Source organism: Harpia harpyja, chromosome 7 (genome assembly GCF_026419915.1).
Source record: "Harpia harpyja isolate bHarHar1 chromosome 7, bHarHar1 primary haplotype, whole genome shotgun sequence".
NCBI lineage: Eukaryota > Metazoa > Chordata > Aves > Accipitriformes > Accipitridae > Harpia > Harpia harpyja.
Genome location: NC_068946.1, coordinates 26,632,762 through 26,647,119, shown reverse-complemented (window position 1 = coordinate 26,647,119; position 14,358 = coordinate 26,632,762). Strand labels below are relative to the sequence as shown.

At 44.2% G+C, this 14,358-nt stretch overlaps 1 protein-coding gene across 2 annotated transcripts; it reads right to left on the bottom strand.

Annotated features, from left to right (window-relative positions):
- Window positions 1–4,430: 4,430 nt before the first annotated feature.
- Window positions 4,431–10,347, bottom strand: LOC128144318 (caspase-8-like). 2 transcript variants are annotated; one of them, XM_052792966.1, is made up of 8 exons: window positions 9,991–10,347; window positions 9,313–9,418; window positions 7,975–8,113; window positions 7,829–7,885; window positions 7,421–7,488; window positions 6,767–6,902; window positions 5,282–5,783; window positions 4,431–4,980 (listed from the first exon to the last, which is right to left on the bottom strand). In XM_052792966.1, the coding sequence occupies exons 1-8, from the start codon at window positions 10,296–10,298 to the stop codon at window positions 4,845–4,847; spliced, it is 1,452 nt and encodes a 483-aa protein (XP_052648926.1). In that variant the 5' UTR covers window positions 10,299–10,347; the 3' UTR covers window positions 4,431–4,844. The 2 variants fall into 2 exon arrangements, with proteins under 2 accessions (XP_052648926.1, XP_052648927.1); XM_052792967.1 differs by lacking the exons at window positions 7,975–8,113; window positions 9,991–10,347.
- Window positions 10,348–14,358: the final 4,011 nt, after the last annotated feature.

Here is a 14,358-nt window from a genome sequence, read left to right as displayed (position 1 = left end):
CTGCTGCAGTTTGAAAAGCCTTTTACTTGAGAATGAAAAACGTCACCAATAAAGAATAGCTCATCAACCTCTAGACAGAGTATTTGAATGTGAGCCTCACTTTAAATGAATGTGTTCATGTTTTCTGGTACTTTGGGGGTTTTGTGTGTGTGTGTTGCTTTGGGGTTTTTTCTTCCTGTTATTTTACAGCAGCTAGTATGTTCCTCTAGCATTATAGTGTTAGACAACAGTGTTGTCTAACACCACTGTTGATTTTCCATCTCAAGTAGCTGATGTTATGTCAGCCCTCTATATTTGTGATAAAATGGGGGTAGAGATTGAAACCAAGCGACTTACCCTTGAAGAGTACTCCCTTTGTATAGGTCTCACTGAAGTTCTTTTGGCACGGAGGTGCCAAATTCTTGCCAGTCATGTCAGCCTGGGGCTGATACCACCTTTGGCACAAGCCCCTGCGCTCACATTTCAGGCTGGAATGTTCTGATAATTTTCCCTAAAACACTCGGTTCTTTCAGTGGTACAGAATGGGAACAACATTGATTTGCACTTAAGTTCTTACTTGAATTAGCCTAACAGTTACTGACTGGTTCCTCAGGTAGTCTGTGTGCATGACATCTCAAAGAACTGAGAACCCCCATTATCCTATGGTAAGTATCCTGTATTTGTTTAGCTTTCTTTTTTTTCCAACATGAGAACAAGGAGAGGGGCTTGCACTCTTGTCAGACTGAAGTTGACTTTTCAGCTCACCTTCTCATATGCTGAAGCTTACGAGTTGGACATCTTGAGGAGACGTTCTCTTCCCCTCTTCCCACTGTTCTCTCTAATTGTCACACCTATGAACGGTTAGGCAGGATTGAGCTGCAAGCTGGAACACTGGTATCTGGCTTGCAAGAGACCTTGACTAAGTTTCTTTCACTAGCAAGTAACTTACACTGTTTCCTAGTATTCATTGTATTTATGCAGGTGAGTACTTAACATGTTTGCATTTGTATTTGAACGTCATCAGAACATCATAGAAGTGTGTCCCACAGTGGAGAGAAGCATTATGGCCATAGGCAGTGAAATGGCACCAGAGGATTGTTAGATAGCGGTAGAGTTGGAATTTCTGGCTATGTGCTCTCTCTGCATCAAAGCTGTTCATGGTGTATGTGAAAAGAAAATTTAAATGTACAAGTTCCTGTTGAACTCCAGAGATTTCAGCTGTCCTGAAATGCTTGAGCCTGAGGAGTACAGCTGGCTGCCGCTTTGTAAGAGTGTACACGCTATGTAAGAGTTTAAGAGTTTGGGGAGGTTTTTTTTTTTCCAGTTGTTCTCTAGCACTTTGGATGTAATAAGGGAAGAGAGTTGTAACCCCTTTGAAGCTGCAGGAAAAGAGCTAGAACTAACCACAAAAGCACCTGAGGAAGGTGCAAGGAAGAGCTTCCTGGAGAAAAGAGGTTTATTAAGCCACCTATATCAATGGGACTTTGGCAATTCTTAAAAGGAATTCTGGAGTGATTCTGCACAGATGAGACTTGGAAGTGCCTAGTGCTCCTTTCTTGTTTTCCTTTTAGTTGGTCACACTGCTAAAAGAAACTTTTCGCAGTCTCCCAGGAGCAAGAGCATTTAAATAGCATTTTATACAACGGAGAAGTGAATACAAATAAGGCCTTTTGTGTGGGTTGGAGTCTCCACTTGAAAATATCTGTAATTCTTGCAGTTGAGCTCTCGGTGTGTAGGTTTGGATAACCAAAGAGAAGCTGTGGTTTTAGCAGAAATTTTCAAATTAACTGGAAAGACAGAAAACCTGTGTACTGGTTTTGGCTGGGATACAGTTAATTTTCTTCATTGTAGCTGGTATGGGGCTATGTTTTGGGTTTGTGCTGAAAACAGTGTTGATTATACAGGGATTTATTGCTGAGCAGTGCTTACACAGCATCAAGGCCTTTGCTTCTCAGACTGTCCTGCCAGCGAGGAGGCTGGGGGTGCACGAGGAGTTGGCAAGGGACGCAGCCAGGGCAGCTGACCCCAGCTGACCAAAGGGATAGTCTATACCATGTGATGTCATGCTCAGCATATAAAGCTGGGGGAGGAAGGAGGAAGGTGGGAGGCCATTCGGAGTGATGGCGTTTGTCTTCCCAAGTAACTGTTATGCATGATGAAGCCCTGCTTTCCTGGAGATGGCTGAACACCTGCCTGCCCCTGGGAAGTGGTGAATGAATTCCTTGCTTTGCTTTGCTTGTGCACATGGCTTTTGCTTTTACTGATTACACCGTCTATCTTGACCCATGAGTTTTCACACTTTCACCCTTCCTACTCTCTCCCCCATCCCAGTGGTGGGGACTAAGTGGCTGTGTGGGGCTGAGTTGCCTTCCAGGGTTAAACCTGTTTCTGTTACATCTTTCTGGTGGCTCAACTCCCGTCCCAAGTTCTCATGCATTTCAGGCTAACAAAGAAAACTCCTTCTCTGTTAAAGGACTGCTAAATGCTCTTTATCCCGAGTCATTAGGAACTGACAGAAAGGGAACACATAGCCAAACTGAAGAGAAGGTGCAGCACTGAGCTGTGTCCCCTTTGTTGCATTGTGTAATCAGAACCAGGAGTAGCATAATAGGCAGATGAGAGTGCTGTGCTGTGAAGAGACCTCTATGTGTTTTCCTTACATACTGCTTTCACAGCTTGCTTCAAGCAGCTCACAGATCAGAAGTCATTGGCTTGCAAGAACATTTCCAGAAACTACTGAAGAGCGCAGCTGCTGAAGAAAAGCTGGGTATTGGCAAAACTTTGTGTAAAATTCAGTGTTTATAGTTAAGATTTTAGGTTGTCAAATTGCCTGAGAATCTGTCTCTACAATCCTAACTGAACTGAGAACAAGACAGGACCAAGGGGAGGGAGGTGATGATAATACCCTGAGTCAGTGTGAGCCAGAACTGCATGCTTCCTTCATATGAATGAGTGTAATTGGTCTGTGGAGCTGCTAGGGTTCCTTGTCAATTGGCTAGATGTCAGTAGCTTTATATGAGGAGACTAATGGTGGAGATTGATAATTGACAGGTTTGATTCATAACTCATTATGAGGAGATTCCTAATAAGACCTTGTTTATGGCATGCATTAAATCTTGCTGGAAAATTCCCCCAGATTTTTTTACCATGAACACCTGCGATAACTAGTTCCTTGAGTGTAGCCAATTTTATTTGCTGTATCTTTTTCCTTTTGATTCCTAAGGAAGATGTCTATGTGAGCATGCTGTCAGTCAGACACCTCTGACTTCAGAATCTCTTGGCTCACTTAAATTTTGTCAACAATGCAGACCAAAGAAGATCCAGCCTCCCCCTCTAAGGGAAAGGGAACTGTGAAAGTTCAGTACTTCTGCTCTGCCTGATACCCGTCGGGATCCACAGTGTGACAGACAGGGAGCCCAGGATGTATGCACAGAACTGGAAGTTGCTGAAGAACACAGGTGACTTGTACTGCTCAGCACTTTACCTCTTACGTGTGGAGAGAGGGGATCTAGGAGGAAAATCCACAGTAAAACAGGTTGCATTAACAATTTTGCCCATGGAGTTATATGCTTGTTTGCCGATAGCTTCTATTCAGTATTTAAGAAAAATAAAAATGGGTTTCTTTCACTTGGATTGCACAGTTCTGGCCATCTCCAAGTAATAGACAAACGTCTGTATCTGAGCTGTCCTTGCTTCGGCACAACTCAATGGTTTCATGATGAATCCCTAAACAAGCATCAACAGCTATCTTGGAAAACTACTAGAATTTGGAAACATAGATTTGCCTGTTTCTGTAACTGCTTGCTGCATCTGCCACTTGTTACGGTTCTAATCATTCTCACAGTCTATAATCTCTCTGCCATTATCTTCGCAGACACAAACTGGTACCAAAGAGAGAAGTATTCAGCACAGGAGTCCAGGGAAGGACTTAGGCTATTAAAATAATTCCAGTGCAGATCTATCCGTTCAGTTAAATAATCACCTACATAGATACCATTACTAATGCTGAAAGCTGTAACAAGGGTGTAACAGAATGAACGTCTCATTCAAAACAGAACAGAGAGACGAACAAAGCTTTAGCTTCTACTCAGACTCCCTGTTCTGTGTGCATACTCATCAAAGGAAGCAATATAAAAATGTTTTTAAGGAGCTGGGTACTTACCTAGCAACTTCTTTTGCTGTGCTTAGAACTGAGACTCGAAGATCAGCAAGGTAAGTGAACACAGGATAACTGGACATCTTCAAACATGAAGCTGTACCGGAGCAACTCATTTTCACAGTTAAGACTACTCTATGTAGAGGATACTCTGAAATGCAGGTCACAGCCACATCCTGCTGAGGATGCTGGAGGACAAGTGATTGACTTTTTCTTGAGGTGTACCAAGACACTAAAAATGAATGGTGGGGAGACGTGGTGGGGAGAAGTAACAAAACACACTGATGTGAGTTGATTATATCCTATAAAATTTGCAGCACACACACCCCCATCCCCCTGCTTTATTTTGCAAAAGTTAGGCATAAAATACACAAGGCTTCATAACAGTTCTTTTAAAATTTGCATTGGGAAGATACCTTACTGAAGAAACAGCAATGTGGTACAGCTGATAGAGGGCACTGAGCATATTTTAGCCAGCAAACCACAAATCGCAGAGCAGCTCAGAGATGCTCTCAAGTATGAAGTGTCATACATATTAACACAAATTTCTTAAGGCTTTTGCTCCTTGGCTGTATTTTCAATAATAACATTTGCTCTTGTGGTAAGAGCAGACACTGAAAGTCTGTTATGTTTTACCAAATTCTTAGCTAGCTGATACCAGCTCATTCCAGGCTGCTGCTGCTCCCTCAGCCACACAGTCCCCTCCCATTTAGTTGACAGGAAAGATGAGCTTTTTCCTCAATGTGAAACTGGGCTGTGGCATCTGCTTCTCTGCATTTGGCTTGCAACTCTTTCTGCTCACCTCTTGATTCACTGCTGTCAGAATGGTGAGAATATCTTCTCCTCTGCAAAAACACAGTTATATTTTGTATTAGGGAGGCAGTTAACATCAGAAAAATTACCACATTTTCATATATCTTGATCTATACCAGTGCTAATGGCTCCTGTTTTAAACAGGCTTACAAAGCAGTTAGCTAAGCTGCTTTGAACAATCTGCATAGTGTTGCTCTGTCCTACATTACTTTTTTTCACTCCGAGCGTGCACTCCCTCTGCGTATCATCTACCTCTGCACCCAAATCAAACTTCTGTCATTCAGAAGGAAAATACAGGTGTTGCCAAAAAGAAACTTATGGAAACATAGTTACCGAGGACAGCTGTACTCCAAGTGCTGGCACAATGCCTGTATGTACCAGGTCCCCTGCCTTGGGCTTCTGTAGGAAACGTAATCTTGCAGGGTAGCCATACCCAAGAGGAAGTCTGCCTCTGAGGGGATACAGTCGAGCTGAAATCTTGCATCTGTTTCTACAGAAGAATCTTGCTCTCCAGAATCTGTTTCAATGGTCACACCTTTCTGGCAAGCATCACCTTGGCAGGCCTGAACAAAAAAGACTTTTGGTTTTCCAGCAAGGGAGTGGCAATTCTGTCCAGTGAAAGAAGTGGTCAGTTCCTGGATAGGTATTTCCTGCCCATCAACACCATATATAATGCCTTTTTTCCCATGAGACAGGATACAGCAAACAAAACAGTCTTTGTCCTTGTGGTCTTCGCACCGGTAGATGTTCACAGTCTTACGGATTTCCTCTGCGGTGAGGTCTCTATATTCTGCTATTGTAAAATGAAGCTTGCTAAAGACTCTCCTCAGAGCCGCTGGAAAGTAAACAGAAGGGGAATTGGAGCTGTTTCATTATATGAAAGTTAGACTCTGCAACTGCAAATTGCATTTCTAGAGATAAACGATCTTTTTTTTAAATCCTGCAACACTACTATAACAGGTAGTTACACTCCTGCTCTGAAAATAATCTAGTAGTCTAATCACTAATCACATCTCTACTGAGTTCCCTTAACTCTCATTAAAAGGCTTCCTTGCAATCTTGCTGTTTAATATTGCCTCTGTCTGGAAAGTGTTCAGAACTATTAAGAAAGCTGTATCTCTTTCCTCCACCCACTTTACAGCTAGTCCCTTCATCTCTCAAAAGGTGCTGAACACTACAGTTGCTTTACCCGAGAGGAGAGGGCAGTACCCATTTGGGTAGTAACTGTGTCACAGGAAGAGAAACTTTGAAGTTCAGTTCAGTTAGGGAAGGCCCATTGATGGATTTTTTCTCTTCGCATAGATAGTGCAAATACACCCATCTCACAGACCCTTGGACCTGGAATGAGCTATGCTGCTGCTGCAGGACAGCCTGCTAAAATCAAGGCTCCTGAATAGCAATTGAGTCCCTAAATTCCAACATCCTCCCACCCTTTTTTTTTTTTTTGTTGGATGTTAAACAGCAATTGCCCCATTCTGGTTCAGCAGCAAATCTGTTTCTGATTCTGCATATTTTAGAAGTAGGATGCATAAGGCTGACACAAAGCTAGCCTAGCTTGTAAAGTCCAGGCTGAGGTTACTGCTTAAGGTTGCAGTAAACTCAGTAAAACAGCAAAATGCTAGTGAATTGTTCCGAGTCAGTCAGTAAAAGCTTGATGAGTTGATTAGGGTTTGTCAGCACAGGAAACAGAGCCGACTCAGCCACTACAACAAAAGTATCCTAGAAAGGGTAGATTGAAATTCAGACCTTTAGTACAGAAAAAGAAATTAGGTTTCTATTTTTGAAGATACACAAACTTATCTTTAATATTCACTGTACCTGCATCCACGTCTGTCCCATTCCGATCTTTCATGTTTTTGGGTTCTGGCACTGCTTCCCTGGCTTTTGCAAAATTGTGATTATTCAGGATCAGGCACACTCCACAGGGTCGGCTAGTCATTTTGTAAGCTTCGAGCTGTCGAAAAGACAGACTATTGGTAAAACTACTGCACTCTCCTCTAGGTGCTTCTCAGCCTTTGCTAGTGGCACAGCATGATAAAGAACCAGCTGGCTTTCTCTCTAGGCAGTTCTCCCCATACAGCTTTGCTCCCAGGACCTCACAATGCACTGCCCCACTGCCTTTGGGAGCCTGTGCACTGCATGACAGCACCCCCCCAGACCCACATCATCATGCTCAGCCCACATGGGGTGCTGTGTTCACCCACTTCTCCATGCCCAGCCATCTGCCAACTGCGTATTTCCTGATATAATAAACTCAGCCTATCTTGCTACCCTTGCAAATGTTCCTGAAGTTTTAACACTGCAGCAGCTGCTGCCTGTGACTTAGCTTCACTATGATGTTACAGAGTGGTGCATTTTTCTTTTTCTAGATAGTGCTTTTAACAGTTGGGCTTATAATAACTGTTCACCTCATGGAGGGATGATCTCTTCTAAGACAAAATGATGATGCTTCTAAGAAACAAACTGACTTACCTGGGAAGATTCATTCCAACTGCCAGGAGAATCAGGTGCCACAGATGACGCCAGCCATTTGGTGCGGGCTGAATACAGACAAAAGAGTTTTAAGTACAGAATGTAGCACTAGAGAAAGGAAAGAAGCTCTGTTCCTATTCTCCATCTCCACAAGTACCTCCCAGGATAAAACTGTTCTCTGAAAACACTGAAGTGTGGTTGCACGGCTGTTCCTGTTAGCTATAAACCACTAGATAATCAATTAAAAGGGAGTAAAATGTATTGTCATCAGTTAGTAAGTAACCGGATACTCGATCACTTTTTAGAGAGGCATCTGTGTAAAGAAGAGAGATGCAAGTGGTGCAGAGAGTCCAAAAGCTGAAGAAGAGCAAAAAATCTAAACATTAATTTTTTGAGAGTTGTAATTACCTTCAGGGCCTCCTGTGCTGCGCCTCTGTTCCTCTGTGATGAGCATCTCTTCTTCACCTGAAAAGCAATCATTATTAGTCCTGTATGATACCTATGTGTCACTTCAAGAATAACTATGGGAAAGAGGCTGTTTTGTTTTGTTTTACCAAATAGGTTTAATTCATACTCTTCAATTCTCTTCAACAGGCTGACGTTAATTTCTGCACAGAGACTCTTCAGGATACTTAGGTTGTCTTCTCCCAAAATCCCCTTCTTCTCCATCTCAATGAAAATGTCGAGCATTGTCTGGGTAATCAAAAAGGTAGTTTGCTCTTAGGGCACATCCATGCTGCCACTGGGAGGGAAGTTGCAGCATGTGCACCTAAGCTTTAACGTACTGACAGTACATGCGACCCACAGAGTCAGTCCAGCCAACTGGTAGCTCAGTTGAGACCCCAGCTGAGTCAATTAAACCTAGTTCAACAAAACCTACAAGTACTGTAAGTACAAACATCTTCTCAAAACATACTTGCTTCTCTTCTGCAGCTCAGAGATGCCAAGATCTAGTAAGATCTACTCCAGGAGATCTAATGGTGATCATACAGGAATATATAATGTAATTTTTAATGACTGCTTTCATTCATTTGACTTCCAGTGGCTATCTTGTGCTCTTAACTGAAACACAAGAATCACTGTAGCGACCATCTTGAGCAATGGCAAAAATGGGTATAACCATGCAAGTATGGTATAGAGATTGCTCTGAAGCAAAAGGGGACCCCAAGGGACAGGAGCTCTTGCCAAACAGTGAGTGGCAGAGCACAGTGGTCACCCCAAGGATTTGCTAGAACAGCTATCACTAGATGGTCAGTCTCTCCTCTAAGAAAAGAGGGAAAATGCTACAAGAGTTTTCATTAGACAGAACAAAATACCCAGCAGTCAGAACTACAGGCTGAGATAGTGTAAGAGCAGCTAGATCTCCACAAAGCTATTTGTAAACTCTAAGCTCTTGGGCCTTAGCCTTGGTAAGGATCTCCTGCTTAGATCCCTATTTTCTGAATTTGGAAATAAAAAGAACAAAGCATAACGTAATAGCCACAGTGGGTGATTTTCTGTGTTTGGTAATGGCTTAGAAAGCAGCCAAAAGAAAATCGGTTGAGCAAGATGAGCGAATGTGCTCATCAGTCTTCCACTGATCAAAGTCACTGAGTCTCCTAAGCACCATATGGTGCTCAGACATGAAGGCCTCTGTGCCTGCCACGGGGCTGGCCCATGCTCTCTGGCCTGTAACGCTGGTGCAAAAGCTACATATAATACTAGCACGGACAAGTCCCATATGCACCGGAGAGCCTATAATCCCTTTCCAGGTGCACCCTTTTTCTCACAGTGTCTTCACCATAAGAAGAGTGACACTATAAGAAGAGTGACACTCATTCCCCTCATGGCAACCCAAATGTCTCTATGGATGATAATAATCATTTTAAAAAAAAAAAAAAAGAAATTCTTACCGTCTTAGGGTTTAGCCTGCATTTTGGTAATTCTTTCCCCAAAAGAAACTTGAAAGACTTCAGCTCATCTTCGGTGATGTCTTCTGACAGCTGAAAGAGCAGGTATCTAGAAAGAGAAGTGGAGGACACCGTTTCAACATGTTCCCAAACATGTCCTGTAGCACAATTTAACACTATAACGTTGAACTGCTCCCTTCGCCCCCCCTGCCCCAAGCACATATCCCCCTTTTTTTCCTTTTTAAATGAGGGGATGTCGGTCCCAGGACAGCCTGAAGTCAAACCATTTTCAGCTGCAATTAAAAAGCTCTTAGTTTTCCTAAAATCAAAACCACGCTGAAACTTTCTGGAGTTGAGAACAAAGACTCGGGCCCCCTCACTTATCGCACCACACAGCACCCGGGCAGGGAGGCCCTTCTGGGGGCTGTTAAGCATTTCAGAAAGGTGCAGCTTCAGTTTTCTCCCTTTTGATGGGCAGAAATTTCAACTTTCCGTATGGCTCGTACCCGCTTTCTCTTGGAAGACGCTTGTGTGCTCCCAAACCTGAGCCTGGTGTTCAAACCGTCGGTAAAAGCTTACACCGACCACACGCGAAGGGCAGCCGGCCCCAGAGAGCTCCCCCCCGGGTGAGGCTCAGCCCGGCCCGGGCCGCCCGCCGGACCCGCGCCGCCGGTCACTCACCTGTAGGCCGACACCCGTGCCCTGCCTGGGATCTGAAGCTCCCTCTCCATCTCCTCTCGGCTGGAGCCCAGCTGGGCAGCCAGGAGGTCCATCCGGCTGATGCGGTAAAGCAGCTCCTTCAGGAAGGAGAGGTCCCCCGCCTCCATCATGCCTTTCTCCTGCAGCGCTTCGAAGAAGTCCTGTGCCTTCCGGATGGCTTCCAGCTTCCTCATGGGGACGTGCTCCAGGCTGAGGAACTTCAGAGCCGCCAGCTCGGCCTCGTCCAGCTCCTCGCTGACCACCAGCAGCCGCTGCCTGGGGAACTCCATCGCCCCGCAGCGCCGGCGCCGGCGGCGGCCCGGGCCCGGGCAGGGGCAGGGGCAGGGGCAGGGGCAGAGGGCGCTTCCCCGCCGCGCTTCCGCCCGCCGCCGGGCTGGGGCGGGCAGGAGGCGGCGCCCGGGCCCCTGGGAGCTGTAGTTCCTTCTGTGTCTCTACTTTAAACAAACCAACCGACCAAAAAACCCACAACTTTACCTAAAAACTGCGCGTCTGCCAGAGGGGACTTCTCTCGGACGCACTGTAGGCCCCCTCCCTTCACGGCTATGAAGCACTGACTATTCCTGAGTCCGTTCTTGAGAAGGCTGAACCTAGTGGCGCCGGTCTAAAGGTCTGCCTTTTCCCCCAGCTTTTCTGCAATCACCTCTCCCTGGTTTAAAGGCACTCGCAATTCATTGCCATTTTAATAACAACAGAAAGAAGCTCATAATGCCACTGACTCGACGTCCTCCTCGCGAGCCTTTTGGGGCTGCTGGCAGGCAATGCAGCACACTTAAAGCGGGCGTTCGGCCCTGTACCCTAACAGTCACTGGCCATGGAACCAGCTCCCTTCCCACCCCTCCCAGATTTGCTGAAGACCCTTCTAGCACCAGGAGCAGGCTCGCAGGAGTACTGCACCATGGCATAAGAGCCCGGGATGGTGCACCACCTCTGATGATAACACCTTCTGGTGCAGCACTCTCAGTAGATGGTATTTCACAACAACGGGAGGGAGGAGGGAAGAGATTTTACCAGTTAGCATTTCATCCTTCTGAAATGAACATTAACACCTTAGTGCTCACCTTGAGCAAGAGAGCAATCCTCAGAGCATCCATACTCTCCAAATAAGGAAACAGTGTTCTTCTCACTAAGCACCAATTTAAAACCAGACTCCCTTCCCCCAAAGAACAGGAAAAAACAGTTCGACAATATATTAAGTAGAAATCTTCACATTGTTATCATAGAAGCAGCTTATCAATGTTCTAAACCCCACACAAGATATTTGATTACTGCACATGTGGCAAGTTGGGTCAAAGGTGGAAGTAATCTGAATATGGCAAGACATTTTTTAACAGCCCATGAGCTAACATGCCCTCAAGTCATGTTAAAACATGCTCTTCCTAGTAAATAGACTGAAGGAGGTATGGATCCTTCTCTTTGCACTGATATGCCTGGACAAATCAGGCCTGAGCACAAAGTGGCTACACAAATATAAAACTAATGTAAAAGACCTAGGCCAAGCTCAGAAGACACGCCCAGAATAACGTTCCACCTAGCTAGAAATGCATTGGCACCCACAAGACCCAGCCACGTTCGGTGCCTGGGGAATTCCTGTGGCTGCCAATAACAGAACCGATACAGTGACAAGCAAAGACACAATTACAGAAAGGACACACAGAAATGAGTATCTGGGAATTCCCGAAGATCTCAACTATATTTTTTAGCACGTTTCACAGAAGTCATTGCAGATTAAACATGCCATTCTCTGTTCATCATTTGACACATCCCAAGCTAAAAAGAGGCAGATCTGAATAATTTCAGAGAGAACATGCCCACGTTAGGAGTCAGAATACAAAGGGTAACCAGCAAGGGCTGAACACCCAACATCTCCTGAGAAAAATCTAGCTCTGGACTTCCTGCTGCATAGCTTAACCTCCTAAATGGTGTGCATTTTGTTTCCACTTCTCTGGGCTTCAAGATTTCCTGCAGGAGATCTTAAAGATCACAGACATAGCCAACAGTTCAACTAATCACAACTCCACAGTACCTGACTTTTTCACACCACTTTGAGAATGAAGAGTGAACCCTTATATAGGGAAAACACATACTTACAGCAGCCCATGCAATGGGAGAAGCTGGTAGCAATCTGAACATGGACCGGCTCCTCATACGTACCACCAACCCACCCCAAGAACAGCACATTAACAAGTCACCCTAACATCATTAGAGTGGAGAGAATTACAAACCTCCCACAGAAGGTGGGCATAAACAGCTCTCTGGGAAACTGATGTTAAACTGAAGGAATAGGTAGCAAGATGCAAATGACTGGGCATATTCATGCCACTGAATAACATTACTTCCACCTCTGCAGCTAACAGTTCTCCCTAACTCTTCTAAGCATGTCTCTTTTCAAACAGCATCACTCTGATCTTGCCTGCTTTCAGCTTAAGCCTGCGGGACTTCAACTCACCAACTTCACTTTCCTACCAGCCTTCTGACTCCACTTTCTGGTGGTAGCACTTCTGCTGGCTGAAAACAAAACACAGAATTGAGTGCCAGGATTGTTTTGCTATAGCATTTAGCCTCCCAGCCAGTAGTTGAAGAAAAGGGAGGACAGGCAAAGTAACTATAGCTGAGGGCCTTCAGAGAGGAAAGGTGATTGCCCCTCACCATTCTCCAAGTGGTGCTACAGAGGAAAAACAGTCAGAAAATTGCAGATCTGACATCCTTCTTACCTCTCAGTTTTGAGGAGGGGGGGCCACAAATATGTGCAAGAGCATATCAGCCACCCTGCCACAGGCGTGTGTGAGCATACTTTGCTCAGAACCATAAAACTCAAACTGCGTTTTCTCCTTCCTTGATCACTGCATGAGCCACACATAAATTCACAGTATGGCTACTTCCTGCAGTCCTTTAGAGGATTCTGATGGGCTTTTCTCGCCCTTCTAGTAGGTCTTCATCAGCAGGCAATAACGTTAGCTATGGACGTGGCCTGATTTTAAGAGGTAGAACAAAATACCATGCCAATTTAATGACAAGATGCGACTGACCAGCACACCCACTCCAGTGGAGGACAGCTCAGAGGAGAAGGGCAAAAACCCAGTGATCTCAGAGAAGAATATATTGTAAAGAAAGCTCATCAGGAGACTGGAGGGTAACCTTAGTTTCAGAGAAGACAGCTGCACCTGTGAATCATCAGGTTCCCCAAGACAATTTACAAAGAATAATGTCTTCCTGAGCTACCCAGACCAGCATGGGGGGGGGTGAATATGTGGCTCAGCCCAACAGAAAAGCATAAAAACTGGATAACTGATAAAATATTTAAACTTTGAAAAGAGCAATGGGCTTGAGCTGGCTTCAACCCACATGTTCCATCGTGACTGGGGATGCCCAATGTTATGAGCAGAGACAGGTAATAAGACAGGCAGTAATGAGTAATATGAGTAATATTTGTATTGCGATTCAACTGTATATTGCAATTGCTAAATTATGCTTGTGTTGTGATTTCAGTATGTTGCTATATCACTCTCCTAAATCAAAATCCCATGTAGCACCAAATATAACAAATAAGTAAAATTGATATTCAATTTCTCCTCATAAAGAATATCTGAAAGAACTTGGTCTGAGAGTATTGAATTCCAACACACAGAAATATGAAAAAATCAGAAATGCTGTGGACTCACAACTTTGCTACTGGAGCAGCTGCCACCTTCCAGCAAGTTTCTCCCAGAGGAAGCAGTTATTTCATTTAAGCTATATTTCCTTATCATAAAAAAAATTCACAAATCTAATTACTAACTTCATATCGGGGTCTCATTTATGAAAACATTATAAAAATGTAAATAAATTGTTGCCACATTTCCTAAATTGTTAACCAAATGTCAGCCACAGAGCTGTATCATACCTGGCAATACCTTCTGGTAACTTTTGCCACAAACACCACTCTCATTTACATAGTGCTTGTAACGTCTATTTATTATTTATGAAACCTGTGTGAACAGAGTTGTGATTCTAAGAATGGGCATTCTCCCTTTTACTTGGAAGGTCAAAAAGGGTAAGGGGAGCAAAATGCAACTGCCAACACATTGTGTGGAATTAGAATGAAAAAGTTTCGCTTCAAGAACACAAGCAGGATTAAATAAAGAACCCCTGCTTTTATGGCTAGACATGGCTTTCCAAAAAATACAAACTAAAAAAAGCAAAAGTTACAAAGTGTTTCAAATCCATCCTTTATCTTTTTATAAACTCAAAAGGAATGTAGCTGTTAGAATCCCATACAGCTCCCACATACCACCTACACATTTCTGAGGATGCAAATTAAGAACAGCCTCACTGGCATCAGCTGCCATTATC

Bases quoted from the DNA above. Each gene is read 5' to 3' on its own strand.
- LOC128144318 (XM_052792966.1), bottom strand. From the start codon at position 10,298: ATGGAGTTCCCCAGGCAGCGGCTGCTGGTGGTCAGCGAGGAGCTGGAC. The intron at 6,903-7,420 runs GTAAGTCAGTTT...TCTTTTCGACAG, and splicing joins GTTGGAATGAATCTTCCCAG to CTCGAAGCTTACAAAATGAC. The intron at 4,981-5,281 runs GTAACTATGTTT...GTGTTTTTGCAG, and splicing joins TTGGAGTACAGCTGTCCTCG to AGGAGAAGATATTCTCACCA.